The sequence below is a fragment of the Crocuta crocuta genome, unplaced genomic scaffold, assembly GCF_008692635.1.
Source record: "Crocuta crocuta isolate KB4526 unplaced genomic scaffold, BGI_CrCroc_1.0 scaffold35, whole genome shotgun sequence".
NCBI classification, from domain to species: domain Eukaryota; kingdom Metazoa; phylum Chordata; class Mammalia; order Carnivora; family Hyaenidae; genus Crocuta; species Crocuta crocuta.
In genome coordinates, this window is record NW_027530625.1 from 4,391,027 (window position 1) to 4,410,002 (window position 18,976).

At 54.6% G+C, this 18,976-nt stretch overlaps 2 protein-coding genes and 1 long non-coding RNA gene across 3 annotated transcripts in view; 2 read left to right on the top strand and 1 right to left on the bottom strand.

Moving 5' to 3' along the window:
• GARNL3 (GTPase activating Rap/RanGAP domain like 3) overlaps positions 1-5,993 on the top strand; it is a 152,945-nt gene extending 146,952 nt beyond the window's left edge. The window contains exons 27-30 of the mRNA XM_077768251.1: positions 1,281-1,419; positions 2,210-2,425; positions 3,932-4,058; positions 5,528-5,993. Of these exons, the coding sequence (XP_077624377.1) occupies positions 1,281-1,419; positions 2,210-2,425; positions 3,932-4,058; positions 5,528-5,705 (660 nt within the window). The 3' untranslated portion in view covers positions 5,706-5,993. The remainder of the gene's footprint in view (positions 1-1,280; positions 1,420-2,209; positions 2,426-3,931; positions 4,059-5,527) is intronic.
• A 986-nt stretch (positions 5,994-6,979) lies between these two features.
• Positions 6,980-8,903, bottom strand: LOC144234900 (uncharacterized). The gene is made up of 3 exons (XR_013336109.1): positions 8,645-8,903; positions 8,014-8,133; positions 6,980-7,239 (listed from the first exon to the last, which is right to left on the bottom strand). It is a non-coding gene; the product is annotated as an uncharacterized LOC144234900 (long non-coding RNA).
• A 166-nt stretch (positions 8,904-9,069) lies between these two features.
• On the top strand, positions 9,070-17,717 carry SLC2A8 (solute carrier family 2 member 8). Its single transcript, XM_077768263.1, is given in 9 exon segments — positions 9,070-9,387; positions 9,666-9,872; positions 11,451-11,550; positions 12,965-13,164; positions 13,850-13,993; positions 14,093-14,201; positions 14,828-15,004; positions 15,413-15,558; positions 17,359-17,717. Coding segments are annotated over 9 exon segments (1,503 nt in total). The 5' UTR covers positions 9,070-9,105; the 3' UTR covers positions 17,497-17,717.
• Positions 17,718-18,976: the final 1,259 nt, after the last annotated feature.

Genomic DNA, 18,976 nt, shown 5'->3' on the forward strand with positions numbered 1-18,976 from the left:
ACGCTTCTACTTTATCTTTGCTATCAGAAATTCTCTCCATGGGGCACCTGGGTGGCTCAGTCAGTTAAGCATCTGACTTCAGCTCAGGCCATCATCTCACAGTTCATGAGTTCAAGCCCCACGTCGGGTTCTGTGCCAACAGCTCAGAGCCTGGAGCCTGCTTCGGATTCTGTGTCTCCCTCTCTCTCTGTTCCTCTCCCGCTCCCACTCTGTCTCTCTCTCTCTCTCTCTCTCTCTCTCTCAAAACAGAATAAAGATTAAAAGAAATATTTTTAAAAAATTATCTCCATCGCACTGAGCCTAGATGGTCAACAAAACAACAAATCAATCTCTGATTTGTAGCGTCTGCCAATTTCCCTGGTGTAAATAGTCCCACCACGAGGAAGTCCAGCTTCCAGCATGAACGCACTGAACTCAGGGTTGGGAAGCCACGTGCTATCCTGCAGCATTGCCACCGCGTGGGTGCTATTGATGTAAATAACCCCAAGAGCATAGATCATGGTAAATGTAATCAAAGAATTAGGAAAGGTCCAAGTTTGACATTGAGTACCTTCATTTTTATTTTTATTATTCTTTTAAGTTTATTTATTTTGAGAGAGTGCATGTGGGTGCTTGGAGGAGGGGGAAGAAAGGCTCCCAAGCAGGCTCTGCGATGTCAGCACAGAGCCTGATATCAGACCCGATCGCATGAACTGTGAGATCATGGCCTGAGCCAAAGTCAAGAGTCAGATGCTTAACCGACTGAGCCATCCAGGCGCCCCAGTACCTTTGATTTTCGTGTAACTTATTTACGCTTAATAATGGCCTGTGTTTAACTTGCAAACCCCCTGTAAATTGGCACTCACGGGTCAGTTAAAGGCTGGCTCTGGCACACCAGTGCTCTTCTCACCAAAGCCAGCACGTTCCGGGTGTGCATGAGTGTTGCTGGAATCCGTGAATGAATGGTCCATTTCCCCATCTGTACGTGGACCCGACTGAAACCTAAATCCTTCCCCGGTCTGACACAGGCCGGCCTGCAGAAGATACATGGGAAATAGCCTCTTTTCTGTTGTCATTCAACAAACTGATAAGGGCAAGTGTGGGGAAACTGAGTCCTCGGGGGAGGTCTGGGGTGGCGGGGCAGGACTTTGGCCCCGGGAGCCCCCTGCCCCGGCTCGTTACCGCACCGCAGGCCCCAAGGACAGCTGAGCCGAGAACTGTTGCGGGCTTTGCCGTGATGGCAGGAGGGCCCTGGGTGCTGGGAACCGGGTAGTTCCGTAACGCTTTCTCTTTTATTCTAGTCGGATATATACTTCACAGCAGCCGCGGCTGTGACTGCGGCCTCGTCCGGAGGCGGCTCCAAGAGGACCAGTGAGCACAGCTCTCCTCAGACGCCCCCGGGCCGAGATGCCCCGGTGTCTCCTTCTTCCCTGGGGGAAGGTGAAGTCCAGTTTCTCACTGTCTGATTAATAGATAGTTTTAATCCAGTCTGATTTCTCTAGCTCGTTCTCGAATACTGACATATGATTACTGCCTAACGAAGTCACTACTGAACTCTATAAAAAATAAAGCACCTTGCATTCTGAATGCATCGGTTGCATTCTTAAACCTGGTGAGAACAACCCAAAAAGCCCCCTCTGAAACTGTTTCAGTGGGGAGGAGGGAGTCGAGGGCTGGAAAGCCTCCCTTGCCACAGCAGAGGTGTCCTTCCCTCGGGGATGTTAACGATAAGGTAGGTTACTGTAGCCTGAAGGTCAGAGCCCTGAATCGTGCCGAGCGTGCCCAGCTCTCGCTCCATCTGGCTTTGCTCACGAATCCCAGAGGCCTTTGCTGTGGTGACCGCTTTGCTCTGAGCACCGTGCTCTCCCCAACTGCTCACCACATCAGCCGTCACCTCTCCTGTCCCCGCAGAGCTTGGGGCTCCCCAAGCAGGCGGCTGTGCTGCTGAGTCTGCACCAGCTGTCTGCCCCGCCATCTGCTCTTCTCTCCTGGGCAAGCAGAGCCAGTAGCGGGTGCATTTTAGCCCATGTACCCATGAAAACCGTGCCCTTAAACACCAAAGCCGTCAGCCTCCATCACTCTGTTGCCCCTAATGAGGCCTGGGAGATGGGCACGCGCCATAACTTCTTCCTTCGTGCTAACTGGGTTGAGGCGCCAGAAGTCACCCTTTTCTCTAACTAGTGCAGACTTTTCTTGAAGTTCTTACGGTCTTTTCCAAATCCTATTTCAGGTGAAACTCAGTCCAAAAATCTGTACAAGATCCCACTCAGAAACCTTGTGGGCAGAAGCATCGAACGACCTCTGAAGTCGCCTTTGGTCTCCAAAGCCGTCACCCCACCCACATCCATCGGCCTTGGCATCGCCGCCATCCCTGTCACTCACTCCCTGTCCCTGTCCCGCATGGAGATTAAAGAAATAGCAAGCAGGACCCGCAGGGAGCTGCTGGGTAACGATGCGCCGTTTTTGTGTTTTCCCTCTTTGTAAACAGACCAGCTGGTCTCACCTTCGGATATTAATCATCCTCAGAGAGCATGAGTTAAAAAAGAAACTTTCCCTTTAATAAAGGATTTATAAATACATTACAGTGCGACCACACCAAGGACTGTACAGTTGACCCAGGTACACAAGGTGTCAGTCTGCATTTTTTGGTGGGGGAGGCCACCCAAACCCTGTCAAGGGCAGAAAAGGCGGTTTGTAAAACAGTGTATTGAGTCTGACACCGTTTTTTTTTAAATAGAAGTATCTGTATAGGTATGATTTTCTAGGAAGTGTCTAGAAGGATTTACAAAGTACATTTCTCAGATAACATTATATTTGTATACTGGAAAGTTTAAATTTACCATGGGTTTTTTTTTCTATTTTTTTCAATGCTTATTTTTGAGAGAGACAGAGACAGAGTGTGAGCGGGGGAAGGGCAGAGAGAGAGGGAGACACAGAATCCGAAGCAGGCTCCAGGCTCTGAGCTGTCAGCACAGAGCCCGACATGAGGCTTGAACTCGAGAACTGTGAGATCATGACCTGAGCCGAAGCTGGACGCTTAACCGACTGAGCCACCCAGGCGCCCCTCCATTTACCATGTTTTTCTTAATATTTGCGCAGTTCAGTTATTGCTTCTCGAAGCCCATAGACCACGAGGGCAGGCCTGTGGGGATGGCACAGACGTGAGGTGTTTGGTACGCCCCTCTCTCTCGCTGTTACCAAGATGGGAGACCAGAGCAGCACGAATCCCCGCGAGAGTTGTGCAGAGGCCAGACTGCCTTAAACACTTTTGTTCCCAGTTGGGAAAACAAAGTGACGAAATACAGAAACGACGTGCTAAACCAGTAAGAACTGGTTTGAAACTTAGCTGGGACCTGCATGCCCTAAAACTGCAAGGACAGTTAACACATCCCTGCCCTGTGGTCCGTTTGCTGCTGCCCCCGCCGGGGCAGGGATGCAGGCCACCTGGCAGGGAGGGCTTTGGCCCGGTGAAGTCAGGCAGCTTTAGAAGTGGGTGCCTTCCACTGTGCTTTTAAAGTATGTGTACTGCTATTTTAACGCCCTATTCCCAATGAAAGCTTGATCTGCCGGCCTCTGTTTTATAAACCACTGTGCTTTTCTGAAACTGAGCCTCAGAATTGCAGAAGTATAGTTTCCAGGGGTAGGATCATGGATTTTCTCTCCTTCTTTAGACCCTCCTGAGTCCCTTTCTTTCCTTTCTTTCTTTCTTTTTCTCTTTCTTTCTTTCTTTCTATACATATATTCTTTATGATCAGGAACAAAAAAAAAAAAAAACCTCCACCAACAAAAAACCAATTACTTTAAAATCTATACTTTATCATAAAGCCCTTCCTGACTCTGTCCTAATTAATGGCCCAGTATACAACCAAGGGGTGGGGGGAGGGCATTTTCTGTCTCCGTGGCAGCCCTGTGGTAATAACCCCCTGAACTGTGCTTCTCCCCTGTAATCCAGGCCTCTCTGAGGAAGGCGGACCCAAGTCAGAAGGAGCGCCAAAGCCCAAGTCAAAAGCCCGGAAGCAATTAGAAGAAAGCCAAGGAGGCCCCAAGCCAGGCACAGCGAGATCAACTAGCAGCGACAGGTATAGAAGGAGGCCGTCCCCAGCCGTCCCTGCTCAGGGTGGTGGCCCTTTGGGTCACCACTGCCACGAGGCCCTTTCTGCTGACTGATGATGCCAGTAGACAGATGGTCAGCATCTAGCTCCTCCCTGAGGGCCCCCAGGCTGGCCCAGGGAGAGACCCCTGCAAATGAGCATCCTCACAATTCAGCAAATAAAAATACCTTATGAGAATTTTTCTTTTGCTCACCAGATATTTTTTTACACAAAAATGCTAAGTGCGAGTGACAAAAATGGGCCCTCTCCAGGGCTTCTGGTGGGAATAGAAACAGGTACAGCCTTTCTGGATGGCAGTTCAGCATCCCATGTCAATGAACACTGGTTGAGCCCCACTAATTTGTCCCCTAAGAGCCTCTGTGTCCCTCAAGCAATCCTGTGTGCTCTTGTGTGGAGAGTAAGGGGGCACATGGCCAGGCTCCCTGCATCCATTCAACACACTTCTTAGAGCACCTGGCCCTGAGCTGGCTGTTGGGGACATGAAGATCACTCTTGGGAGGTCCACAGGCCCGGGGAGGGGCTAAGTCTAAGAAGAACATTCTAGAAATTACAGCATTCTGGGGTTGCAGATGATGCAGAGGAATCTGGAGTGCCAGCCGCCCCCCACTTGGGGCAGGGAGGGTCTCAAACACCAGGAAAGGCTGAGCCAGGCCTCATAGATCCAGGAAGCATTAGCCTGGCTGGGAGGGGGCAGCACTTAGGGATGTTTTTAATCTAACAAACTGAGCCCTTAACTGCGTGACAAGCCCCACTTTTGTAGACCTCACCTTCTAGTGTGAACTTTGGGTGGGTGGGTAGGGGTCAAGAGGGCTTCTCTGGGGAACCAGCGTTGAGCCAAGCTTTGACTGAATTAGAAGGAATGAGGGGACCAGCAGGGGCAAATGCCCTGAGGCAGACAGGCATGGCCTCCTGAATGGCCCAAGTCTTGGCCAGAGGCTTTTATAGGCTAAATGAGTACTTGCTGAATGAGCAAACTCACGGACTTTGGTCAAAGTGGTTTTGCAGCTATCAAGAGGGGGTGAGGGTGGGAGGAGGCATAAGGGTCAGCAGATCCAGAATCTATAGTCTGTGGTCCTATGGGTAGAAGTCTGAGCCTTGTCTTTCAGGCCATGGGGAGCCCCAGGAAGGTTTTAGGCAGAGAGTGGCATTATTCATTTTTGCCCTTTAGAAATGTAAAAAAAAAAAAAAAGCCTGACAGACACTTCCTCTTGTCCACTGGCCTTTAAAACTCCCAACAGCCCGTGAAGTAGGGCCGGCTGACTGCAGACCCCAACCTCTGCGGGGGTGACTCCTGCATCTCCCAGCTTTCCCCGTAATGGGTGGGGGATGAGAGGGAGACAGGCCTAGGAGCTCAAAGGAGCAGGAAACTGCCTAACAGAGGAGGCCCAGGTCTCCGGTGCTCTCCAGGGATCCTTTACGTGACTTTTCTCTTCTAGGATCACATCAGGCTCCCTGGAAAGTCCTTCTGCTTCAGAAGCCAACCCCGAGGGGCGCTACTACTCGACGGGCTCCGAGCAGGATGCTGTGGCGGACAGAGAAGGCAGCCCCGTGTGGGGCAGGAGCCCCTTCCAGCTCGCAGCTTCCTCGGACGAAGACATTATCGACCTGAAGTAATGGGTCACGATCGAGTTTGCCATCTTTAATTTTCTTATGGAGGTTTATACTCTTTAACCAGTTCTGACAGCATTTCTCGACAAAATGTGGCTTTCAGCCCACCCATGATCTACTGGACCAAACCTTCTGCACACCTGGCCGGTTTGGGTCTCTCCAATGTCCGGTGCCATCTTTCTTGACCTTTGTTTCTTTCTGTTCAGGAACCATCAGTCCCCTTGTAATAAAGGTGGTAGATTTCACTGAGGTTTTAGATTGAAACTTTGAATAAATCAAAAATGTTCATTCTTATGTACTGCAACCTTCTCTTATATTTTATATACTTAGATGGAAAAATTATTTTTTCATTACGGTTTTGATTTATGTCACATGCTGTGTTTCTTTTATAAACAAAAGCCATTGCTTTTAAAAACCTATTATAAATAAGTTTTCTTTCTGCACCTTTGGCCCCTGTTGCTGTTTCGGGTCACGGTGATCGGAACCAGCTGCGTCCCTGCCCGTAGACTTCAGAAAGGCCGAATGGTTAGTTCTCAGAAGCTCCTGCTTCCTCCTCATGTCTCACAAAGATTAACAAGGGATAGGAGCTTGCTACGAGTCTTCAGACGATTTTGTTTGGTTTCATCATTGCTCTGCGATCATATAGCCGGGCAGCAGCCACGCCGGGTCGTCAAAATTATTCTCCTATTCCCTCCTCTTTTTCAGGTCTGNAACCGTAAGACGTCAGCCTCTAGCCAGGGGAGATCAGAGGGGGAGCCTGGTTTCACCGACACCATAAAAATGTTCATCTGTGTGAAGAAGGTAATTTACTTCCTCGCTTTAGTCTGACGGATCCCATCGTATTAGCTCTCTTGCCTAAATGACACACCAAAAGGCACGTGAAGTCATTCCCCCCATTGAAGCGTCTCTCAGGGTTCTTCTGCAGGCCTTCTCTGGAAAAGCGGAGAGCTGTGTTGGACCTGACCTTGATCTGACAGATCTTACAGAAGTGGGGGTCCTCCCTTCTTGTGGGCCCTGCACACTGTGGGGACAGCTCCCGTGGCTGGCTGTTGCACAACTGCCCATGTGGGTTTTGTGCAAGAAACAGCTCAACACGGTGCATCCCGTGAAGGCTGCGTAGTTCCCTTCAGCAGACGCGAGAGGCGGGAATGATGCAGACGGCACTCTCTGGGTACAGCCAGGTTATCGCTAGGGGCACGCGGCCGGGCCTTTCCTCCGTGTTTTGTTAGGCCCTTTCGTACATAGGAAGGTTTTATGCTGTCTCTCAACCTCACGACAAGTTTTGTGAGTTAGGTTTTATTATTCTTGCTTGTCAAATGAGTAAACAAAGGCTCCGACAGGGGCAGTGATATGAAACTGATGAATTCTCTGACCCTAGGGCTATGCTCTCTCCGCTGTCCACCGTACAGAGTCAGGCTGAGTGCCTTGTGTCCATTGGATCTGGCTGGTGTTTTTCATGTTAAACTAATTTGTAAGCTTTACCAGCTTGTCTGTGTGTTCTTTCTGTCACCTTTTTGCCTGAAGTTTCTTGCTTCTCAGCCTGGAACAGAAAAGCCACAGGTGATTTAGAACATTCTTCCAAAAAGATTGGCAGCATCAGAACCGCCCCTAAGATTTGCCAAGAGTCATGGATACGAGGAGCAAATGTAGAAGGGCAAGAGGTGGAGCCTATGAATCAGATCGATGGGGCTTCACTTATAAAGTGGGTGATGGGAGGTTGCTCTGGCTGTAATATCTGCTTCACCAAGAAGTGAATGCTGCACACCTGGGAAGGGACACCACCAACCAGAGGGAGGGAGGAGGTTTGTAGGAGCCGATGGCTCAGAGGGCTGCACTAGCTGGGCTCACTGGACCGTCCTCTCCGCGTAAGCCTCTCCGCACACCCCACTGGCTGAGTTCTAGAGTACACCGTGGAACTACAACAGTTCGCCCACAGAGTTTCAGGCATTCATCCACTCCGCAAGCACCCGGGCAGGGCCCACTGACCGGAAGAGGAGGTCATACCACTGAGGGAGGGAGGGAAGTAAACAGGTGATCACAAAGCAGTGATAAGCGCTGAGAGAAGAATTGATAACTTGAGCACAGGATGCTGTGGAAGCATAGAGGGGCGGGTGCCTGTCTTCAGGTACAATCAGGTGGCTGCACGAGGTGAAACCATGTTCACAGTCATACTGCGCAGCATTTGAGTGCTTCGCGTGTGCTTGGTCTTTTATGTACGTTGCCTCTGCTCAAAGCCCTCCCAGAAGGTGGATATTGTCATCCCCTCTTAGAGTTAACCGAGGCCCAGAGAGGAATTAGAAGCCAAAGCACTTACTCTTATAGCCCTGGTTCTTTCACGAATTTCACAGAACTCCACCTCAGCTGCCCGGTCCAGAGTGTTAGGTACAAATGGCAAGATTCTTCAGAGCCCTGACATCGTACCTCCAGCAGCGACCTGGTTTACGTGTGCGAAGAGGTTAGCTGTTAACATCGGCAAGAGACTCAAAGATGGCAGGTGGTAAGGTGAAGATTCAAGAGGTAGGATGACCTATGAAGTGATGGTAACTTAACAGGGAGCCTGGGTCTCACCTTTTAAGCTCAGATCAGTCACACATATGAGGACCCTGCCCAACACAGACAGATTCTTAGCACCTGGAGGTCCTAGTGGTTGTTGGCTGGTAGCCATCAGCAGTCTGCCCCCCACACCCCCCAGTCATGACCGGCACAGCGGGGGGGTTGCAGTGCGCGGGGCCATGCCTCTGCCCTCAGCAGCCCAGCTTCCAAAAGAAAGCGGCCCAAAACAGTCGTTTAAAGACATTCCTCCCTGCGGCTGTCAGTGGGCTGATCCGAGCCAGGTACTTCCAACCCAGGCCCCAGGGCAACGGTCAACGCAGAGCAGGAAATGCAGAGCAGCCGAGGCAGCCTACTGCCCAGAGTCGGGGCGGAAAGTCCCGCGCGCAGCCCACCTGCTCCACCTTCGTCCTGCTGCTAGCCTCATTGGTTGAAGCTAGACTGAGCGGCGGCTCCAGGAGAAAATACAAATACGCCTTCCATCTTCATTGGTCAGCTCAGCGGGAGGCTGATTCCCGCCTCTGGGTTCGCACCACACTCCTATTGGATGGTTATAGTCCACGCCCAGATGCAAGCTCCGCCCCATCTAAACATTGGCGAGCTAGGTCCTAGGGCCGGTTCCAGTGAGCGACTCCAACCGGCTCTTTGCTCCCGTTGGTCGGCTTTGATTTGGGGGTGGCTCCTAGCGCAGACGCTAACCCCGCCTTGCGTTCCATTGGCCGTTCCCATCCCACCCCAGAGCCGCCCCTCCCCTCCCATTGGCCGGCTCTGCTGTGAGAGGCGGGTGCCGGCTGTACTCGCGGGACCCGTGACAGTTCAAGCAACAGAGCTGACCAAGCAGGCGTTGGCTGCAGACATGACGCCGGAGGGCCAGGAGGAGACCCAGCCGCTCCTGGGGCGCCCAGGCGGCAGGTGACGGGGTCGGGGAGGGGGGACTTGGACCCGGGGAGTGGCCTCGCCCCTTCTGCTGCGCCCAGGAGGGCGCCNCCGTCGGGTCTTCCTCGCCGCCTTCGCCGCCGCCCTGGGCCCGCTCACCTTTGGCTTCGCGCTCGGCTACAGCTCCCCAGCCATCCCGAGCCTGCGGCGCGCCGCGGCCCAGGCCCTGCGCCTAGACGACGACGCCGCCTCCTGGTTCGGGGTGAGGCCTCGGGCTCACCCTCCAGCCTGTCTGGGACCCTCCTCCTCCCGCCCCACGCGCGAGGGGACCCCGCCCTTACCTTGCTTCGGGCGGGCACTGAGACCCTCTTCCGGGTGCGTCTCGGCTCTCCTGCCAGGGTCACCCTCCCCCTCCGACCCCCCATCCTGGGACCCGCATCCCCTTTCCGCTGAAGCTGCTGCTGGGGCTGGGGTTGAGGGCGAGGTCGGGACAAGGCTCCCTGGCGTCCCCGCTTCATCCTGCGGTCGCCTCGCCCCCAGGCCATCGTGACCCTGGGCGCCGCGGCTGGGGGCGTGCTGGGCGGCTGGCTAGTGGACCGCGCCGGGCGCAAGCTGAGCCTGCTGCTCTGCACCGTGCCCTTCGTGGTCGGCTTTGCCGTCATCACCGCGGCCCAGAACGTGTGGATGCTGCTCGGGGGCCGCCTCCTAACCGGCGTGGCCTGCGGTATTGCCTCGCTCGTAGCTCCGGTGAGTGTCCCCCAGCCTCGCGCCCTGGGACAGACAAGGAGCAGACCTGGGGGCGTGCTTCTCCCTGGCTGCGGCCTCCTGGGTGCCTGGCACCGTGCCCCTCACCACCTTTATCTTCCTTACCCCCACAACGGGCCTTGGGAGGAGCCGCCCATTATCCTCGTTTACAGATGAAGTGAGCTTCAGAAACTGAAGTCCTTTGTCCGACCACAACTAGTCAGTGGTGAAGCTACTTATTACTCGAACCCAGGACTGTGCCACTTAACCAGGCTTCTCTTTTGCTCTACAAATAAGCTGCCATCTGTGGGTGGTCATAGAAGCCTTCAGATCTTAGATCTCCCATTGTCATTCAGGCCACTGACTACAGTTTAGCAGGAAAATTCCTTTCCGGTTTAGCCTGGCAGCAAAGACTGCTGACCTCTGCTGCTCCCCTTCATTTCTCAGGAACTAGTCCTCCAGCTGCTTCATCTCTTTTCCCATCCCCTGACCCACCGCTATCCAGGCTGATTTTGTATACCTAGGGGAAATCCCGGCTCTGCTGCTTACTGGGGGGGAGCACCTCTCTGTGTCTCGTTTCCTCCCCTGTAAAGTGGGGAATGAAGGCATTGCCTCCTGTAGTGGTTGTGGGGATTGAGGGAGACTCTGCACGTATAGCTCTGGCGTGGCTTGTGGAAGGGCTTGGACTCCGGCAGCTGAGATCACAGGGTGACCAGGGAGCTGCTGCTGACCCTGGGCTTGATCAACTACCCACACGTCAACCTGGTTGAGATTAAAAGTAGTGGCTCAGAGTCCTCCCTGGCCATCCGTTTGCACCCCCTGCTCACTTTTATCCACATTTGCTAGGCAGCGGGCAGCAGCCGAGATGGATTTTATGTTTTGGGTTTTGACTGGACAAAAACACACCCATCTTAGCTAGATGCATAAGGTAATAGAATAACCGAGAAGCATGGGCAAAACCTTCCTGGCCCCTGACCCCAAAGGAAGCAGTGGCAGTCACTGGTAGCAACTGAGGCAGAGATCTGGTTCCAAGGGCACTGCTCCGAGGGTGGTCCTTGGACCGGCAGCCTGGGTGTCCTCTGAAGCAAGTTTGACAGGCAAAATCTTAGACCTACTGCACCAGAGCCTGCATTACTAAGGGTAGTCATGCAATTAAATGGAAGTCAGAAAAGCTCCGCACCACCTCCCCATGGCACTGCTCCGAGGGTGGTCCTTGGACCGGCAGCCTGGGTGTCCTCTGAAGCAAGTTTGACAGGCAAAATCTTAGACCTACTGCACCAGAGCCTGCATTACTAAGGGTAGTCATGCAATTAAATGGAAGTCAGAAAAGCTCCGCACCACCTCCCCATGTACACACACAGCAGCCACGTACATACCCTTACTCCCCTGTAAAACACCTGCTGCCGATCACTTGGAGAGGTGGGGAGGTATGGGGAGGGCTTCAGCAACCTGGCACCTGCAATCAGAGGCCCCCTTGGCTTGCAGCAGCCCCAGCTGAGGGTCTTCTCAACTCTGAATAGCTGAGGCTCTACAGTTTTAAGAACTGAGCGCCAAGTAAGGTTTCCTCTCCATTGCCACCAGGTGTATATCTCTGAAATTGCCTACCCGGCAGTGCGGGGGCTGCTGGGCTCCTGCGTGCAGCTGATGGTGGTCACGGGCATTCTCCTAGCCTACCTGGCAGGTATGCTTTTCACAGCCTCCCTTTTGATCCCTGTTAATGGCCGGGTGGCCATTTTGCGGCTGTAGAAACCGAAGTACAGAGAGGTCAAGGGAATTGCCCAAGGTCACACAGCCAATGCCCCAGGTGCCAGGGTCCCAGACTACCTCCCTGAGCTCCTGGGATGTGTGGGTCTTGTGACTAACTTCCAGAGAGAGCAGGAGAAGGGGATGTCCTCATCTTCCAGGCCGGAAGCCCATTCTGAGGGTGTGGGGAGGGCTGACAGGTTAGGTCACTATGCAGTGGGTGACAAACTAAGGATTCGAGGGGTGGGTGGGGCGCTGCCAAAACCTCCAGCCCAGGAGTTTGGAGGGCCCAAGTCTGCCTCTCAGAAATACTAGTGCTAGATTTGCAGTGGGAAGGAGGGTCCCAGGGAACCCTAGGGTCAGAGCTGGGGTCAACATACGGAAGCTTCTGGAGGCAGACATGTTTTCACCAGAACTGGGGTAGAAAGAGGCTTCATACCTGATAGTTCCGCATTAGGGGACACTCTCTGACTGTGTCACACTGCTTCAGGGAGCCTCCCTTCCCCTGTCTTTAAGTGGAGATAACCCCACCGAGTCGCAGGCTGTTGAGGGACTAAATTAAGTGACACATGAAAGGCAGCAGGCCCTAAATGAGAATTGTCAAAGGATGGCCCGAGACCTAGCGGGGAATGGGGGCTTCAGAAGCCAGACCAGAAGTGGCAAAGCCCAGAGCCTGTGCCCCCTGGTGCTTCAGAGTGGACGACATGCCAGTTTGTGGTCTTTAATTTTTACCACTTAGCATCCAGACTCTAATTCAGAGTCCCACCAGCAGTCTGGCTGCTTTTGGGGGCCCCCAGAGTGCCAAAGCCCCTGCCAAAAACAGACACTGACATTTGGGACAGACACGTGGGTGTCAATATACCTACAGAATTACCTCCTGTTCATTATAACCTGCACTTTCACTGGTCAGTTTCTGTGAATATCAATCCGCTGGTGTTCAGGCAGAAATCTCTCCTCCTCTGTCCCCCTTCCTCTCCAGAGGAACCCACCTTGCCTGCCTCTCTCAGTGGCCTTCCAGGGTCCATGTATGTATGAGGACTATGCATATTTACTCTCCCACCCCTCCCTTCTAGAAAGAAAAGCAAGTGCCTCATTCATTTTTGATTGCCACATAGTATTCACTGAGCAGATGTGGCATGACGTGCCCACCAGCGCTTCTGCAATGTGTATCATCAAGAGTTGATCACAACAGTATTAGTAACAAACATGAGCAAGGGTAGTAGCCACATGGAGGTAGTGAGACCTCCACCCTTTAAGCTGAGTCCTGGGGGTTGATGAGAGAACAGGCACTCCCTGATAAGGTCCAGGCTGGCCCGCTCAGCGCTGACATCTGACCTCCCTTCCCTCCCCAGGCTGGGTCCTGGAGTGGCGCTGGCTGGCTGTGCTGGGCTGTGTGCCCGCCTCCTTCATGCTGCTGCTCATGTGCTTCATGCCCGAGACCCCACGCTTCTTGCTGACCCAGCACAGGCGCCAGGAGGCCATGGCCGCTATGCAGTTCCTGTGGGGCTCAGAGCAGGTCTGGGAGGAGCCCCCTGTCAGCCCTGAGCACCAGGTGAGAGACCAGGAGCCAGAGCCGGGCTGGGCAGCAAACAGCAAGATATGGCCCCTTTGCAGCCAGGGAAGGCTAGCACAGCCTGTCCCCAAGGCTGCACAGACACATACAGGGAAGGGAAGCACAAGCGGTGGCATTGTCCTATGTGTGAGCAAGCAAAGACCCACTACTTGGCTGGGCCCTAGCCTTGATCTTACTGTCCCAGGAAGAGAGGCCCAGCTGGGCAGACTTGAGGAATGGGATTTTTAAATGGGATGCTGCAGGGCAGCGGAGAAGACCGAGTCTCTGCCACTTACTCACTCTCTGACTTTCCCCTCCTTAAGCCTTCCTTTCTTCACTTGGAAGGTGGGAGTCCCAGCACATGCCTGGTGGTGGGAGGGACTCAGCGGCGCAGAAGTGGCACCCAGCACAGCCCAGGCCTGAGGCTGGCAGGATCCTGGAAGCCCGTCTATGTGCCCACGTTGCCTCTTTGTAGTTCCCCCAGGAAATCAGGAAATGGCATGGGGAGGTGAGGACCTTACAAATGGGGAGGCGAAAGTGATGCCGGGACCTGTCTTGGACCCGTGGCCCAGGTGATAAGAGGCTGAGCCTCACTCCCTCCACCATTTAGGACAGAGGCTCAAAGCCAGCAGGCCCTTCGGGAGGGGGCGGGGAGACGCACTGACACCGGTGTCTGTCTGAGCAGGGTTTCCGCCTGGTCCAGCTGAGGCTTCCTAGCATCTACAAGCCCTTCATCATTGGCGTTTCACTGATGGCCTTCCAGCAGCTGTCAGGGATCAATGCTGTCATGTTCTATGCAGAGACCATCTTTGAGGAGGCCAAGTTCAAGGTAAAGAGGCCTCCGCCCCAGCCTGCCTCATCTGGAGGCTGTGTGGATGGGGCCTGGTCTTGGGGTCTTTACCTGACCCACCTCGGCCCATCTCCCCAGGACAGCAGCCTAGCCTCGGTCATCGTGGGCATCATCCAGGTGCTGTTCACTGCCATGGCAGCCCTCATCATGGACAAAGCTGGGCGGAGGCTGCTCCTGACCCTGTCAGGTGAGGCCCAAGGGCAAGGGCTCAGCCCTTTGAAAGTGGGGTGGCGCAGGCCAGGGTCCCCACTGTAGACTGGAGGGGCTTTGCCAAGGCCACCACACTGTGACAGGAAAAGGCCAGCCAAGCACTCCTGAGAACAAAGCCGAGATTCACGAGAGCCCTCACTGAGTGCTCCAGACCAGGCCTGCACTAACAGACCCTTGCGCTGAGCCTCCAAGCAGGCGCCGTGAGGGCCCCGGTTTATGATGAGGAAACTGAGGACCCAGCAGGGGAAGTGACTCAGAAGCCGGAGGTCTTTTGGGGCAAGTGACTTCACCTCTCTGAACCTGAGTTTCCCCCGTATGAAATGGGGGCGATGGGCCATCGTGAGGATCCAGAGATGATCCGCACGGGGTTGAAAACCATGCTGCTGTCACCGTTACCACTCCTGCCCCTCGGTCCAGGGAGACGCTGCCACCAGGACCTTCTCGGAGTTGGCTCTGGTTCGAGGTCCAAGCTGGGGGCCGGCCCGGGCTGGGTGCCACCGGTCTGGGCTCCTGGGTCCCACTCACCGCCCTCTCAGAGACACCCAGGCCGCATCCCTGTGGCCGCACGGCGCTGAGGCTCTAGCCCGAGTGCCCCGTGCCCAGGCTGCGGTCAGCCCCCNTTCAGCACCAGTGCCTTTGGCGCCTACTTCAAGCTGACCCAGGGCGGCCCCAGCAACTCCTCCCACGTCGACCTCTTGACGCCCACATCCATGGAGCCCGCCAGTGCCAGCGTGGGGTTGGCCTGGTTGGCAGTGGGCAGCATGTGCCTCTTCATCGCCGGTGAGAGGGGGCCCGTGGGGAGGTTGGGCGGGGGGCCTCTGGGGACATCCTGTCACTGCCAGGTTCCTGCGGCTCCCAGCAAGTCCAGGCCTTGCCTCCCTGTCCCATAGGTCCCCGGCCTCTGCTGCATTTATGGCTCTGACCAAGGCCCCGGGCACAGAGCTAAGCCCTTCTCTGCTCCCTTCACTTACTCCCCTGAACAGTCCTCAAGCAGGCCCCGCCATGACCCCATTCTTACAGAGAAAAGCCTGATACTAAGAAGTAGAGGGACTGGCCTGAGACATCGCTGCAGGAAGGCGCAGAGCTGGGGGGGGCCTGACTGGACACCGCGAGGCTTTGGCTCAGGGGCTCTGCGGCCAGCCAAGGGGTCTGTCCCTATGGGCACTGATGCCTGTCTTGCTCCCACAGGCTTCGCTATGGGCTGGGGGCCCATCCCCTGGCTCCTCATGTCTGAGATCTTTCCTCTGCACGTCAAAGGCCTGGCCACAGGTGTGTGTGTCCTCACTAACTGGTTCATGGCCTTCCTGGTGACGAAAGAGTTCAGCAGCGTCATGGTAAGTGCAGGCCCTGAGGGCCTCTCCCTCACGTAGTCAGTGGGGAGAGCTTTTTAGAATTCCTCTTCCTGCAGATGACTCAGGATCAGTGGCTGAGGCCCCACCATCCTGGGACACCGGCTGCCTTGGTCAGGGATGAAGGGAAGACAGATGGGCCAGGAAAGGTGCAGAACACTGGCTGTGACTGCTCGGGAGCCTCCAGGCTACCCCGGCAGAAGGAAAGCAGGCTACAGCTTCCGCCATTGGACAGTGGGGACACAGGCCAGGATCTATGGCTGTGTGGGAAGAACCTTGGCTTTGGGGTTGAGAACCCTGGGCTCTAGCCCCACCTCAGCCACTTCCCACGGTGTGACCTTGGGTTTACTGCTCACCTTCTCTGAACCAGCTTCCTTGGCTGAAGATGGAGGAGGGTGACGGCACCTTCCCCTCAGGGTTGTAGGACCGTCAGTTCCTTTTATTTTTTGTTTGTTTTTTAAATAGTTTTTTTGTTTGTTTTTAAATTTATTTTTGAGAAAGAGAGACAGCGTGAGCAGGGGAGGGTCAGAGAGAGAGGGAGACACTGAATCTGAAGACAGGCTCCAGGCTCTGAGCTAGCTGTCAGCACAGAGCCCGACGCGGGGCTCAAACCCAAGAACCGTGAGATCATGGACTGAGCTGAAGTCGGACGCTTAACCAACTGAGCCCCCCAGGTGCCCCCATCCGTTCATCTTAAAACTTTGCTGCTTTTGCATGGATGGCCTGACACAGCTATAGACCCTGCGCCAGGGGCTCCCCAGCCGATAGGGGAGGATGGTTCTGGAGCAGATAGGCCACCTGTCCAGGCATTCATTCCCCGCCCAGGTCTCCTGGTACATACCGTGTCCAGGCCTGTTCAAGGAGCCAGAGACCGCAACGACAGCAGTGAATGCGGTGGACAGGGTGCCCTGTGGGTGGATGGGAGTGGACAGGGTGGATGAGGTTGGGCTGGCAGCGGACAGCAGAGGGAAAACAAACCACCAGGAGGCTGGGCGCAGGGTGGGAGGATGGAGGGCAGGCCATGAGAGGCATGGATGTCTGGGGTCGGCCTCGACTCTGCAGGGCCTGGGTCCCAGGCGGGCTGCCCTGGGGAACACAGCAGGAAAGCCAGGGCAAAGTCTTAGGGGTGGAAATTACTCGCTGGGAGCTGTGTGGAGGGACCAGCAACAAAGGGGGGTGGAGGAGGCGGTCAAGGACCTAACAGCGACCCAGGAGTGTACAGTGTCCCAGAGTTTAGGGGTGGGGGGGGCTAGATCACTGGGTTCCAGAGAAAGAGGAGCTGACAAGGGAGGGGCCTTTGGTTGTGGCACCAGGAGGTCACTGGGTCTGTCCTGGGAGGGTGACCAGGCTCTGAGTGAAGGGAAGTGCTCCCTCTTCCCTCCATGCCAGTGGGCCCTGTGTGTCCTATATGCTCACACTGGCCCAGCTCAGCCTGGGGCACCAAGAAGGGACTCCTCTGGGGGGCAGGGAACTCAAGGGGCAGGGCCAAAGCACAGTGTAGAGAGTAGGCCTGGGGGCCCTGGGGGCAGACATCGGGGGTAGGAGCCCAGCTGTCCCTTGGCAGTGGGTGTCTGACCTTGGGGCAGGCACTGCATGACCGTGGGTGTCAGCTTCCCAGCCACCCAGCTTCCACACCTTGCATGGTGCTTGGTGCAGGCTTCCGGATGGCAGGCCCAGACCCTCCCACACACACCTGAGCCTGGGTGGGGCCGGGGCCTCAGCTCAGGGTCCGTGAGGGCTCCTGCCCTGTCGTGTCCACACAAGGCCCTTCCACTCTCTTTCCAGGAGGTGCTCAGGCCCTACGGTGCCTTCTGGCTCGCCTCCGCCTTCTGCATCTTTAGTGTCCTTTTCACTCTGTCCTGTGTCCCTGAAACCAAAGGAAAGACTTTGGAACAAATCACAGCCCATTTTGAGGGGCGATGACAACCCCTTCTCATGAGTAGTGGCTGCCACTCCTAGCAGGGCTGGCTTTGGGCTTCAGAGGGGACGGAGCCGCCTGTGACTGCAAGCTGGGCCTCAGCCAGAGCCTGGAGCCCATGCCTGTCCCCAGGGAGCTGGAATGCAGGACCACAGCCCCTCGGAGCCTTGTCCTACTGCCCAGCTCTCTACAGCCCCAGTGAACCATGGATACGAGATTCCTGGCCCCAGGGTCCAGTTCCCACCACCACCCTGCGACTCAGGAAGAGGGAACCCCTTGGAGGGGCTTTGCCGCCCTGTGGTCCATCGTCCACAGGCCATTTCCTCCTTGCCACGAAAGTAGCAGCAAAGGAAGGGGACTCTCAGCTCCTCACTTTCTGGAGGAGATGCTTTCGGATGGTGACCCCTGGTTTCTCCTCTCACGTGGCTGCATTATCAGGAAGGAACTTTGTTTGCCAAATAAAGAGTTGGCTCAGAAAATCAGGCCGTGGCCTCTTTGTGTGAAATGCAGTTTGAGGACATTTTCCCATCCCTTCCGGGTACCAGGCCTCCCGCGGACTGGGCCTTGCCACGAACGTCTGTTTATCAGCTGGGCTCATTCTTGGCACTTGGACGTCATTTCTGGCTCCTTCATCCTTGGGCTTAGTCCCCTGGATTAGTCATCAGATCTTATTAACAACAAGGACACATTTCTTCTTCTAGTGACTTTAGTGGAGCCACAAGTCTTTTATAAATTACTTCTGTTATCCATTATATAAGTAGCACATGTTTATTGGAGGAAAACTGGAAAACACAGATTTATGTGGTATAATGATTTTTATAGCGGTTAACCATCTGCTAGGCGTGGCCCTCAGCACTTTACAATTATTTCTTAATTAACTCATTAGCTTTGGATAAGTGATACAGTAAGTACGCGCAGCTGCACCTTTCCAGAGGTAATTTCTTTTAAGGATTTGGTTCTATCCTCGGGCGCCTGGATGGCAAAGACGCTTAAGCCTCCGACTGTCGATTTTGGCTCAGTTCGGGATCTCGTGGTTTGTGAGTTCGAGCCCTGCATCCAGCTCTCTGCTGTCAGCACAGCAGAGCTGATGACTCAGTCAGTTAAGTGTCTGACTCTTGGTTTCAGCTCAAGTCATGATCCCAGGGTTGTGAAATCTCTGCTTGAGATTCTCTCTCTCTCTCTCTCTCTCTCTCTCTCTCTCTCCCTCTCCCCCACACCCCATCTCCCCTGCTTGCACTCTCTCTCTCTTTCTCAAATTAAAAAAAATTTTTTTAAGAATTTGATTCTACTCTGAAAGCTCTTCCTCCCAACATCTGTCCTTTCTAGCATCACTACGTACAGGTAGAGGACACCACACTTCCCTTTCCGTGATCTGCTTTAGTCACCTCCCGGGCTGTACAGCCCCCACATGTGCCCACCTTGACATCTTCTATTAAGCCTTGTCCTCCTGCCCAGCTCTCTACAGCCCAGTGAACCATGGGTATG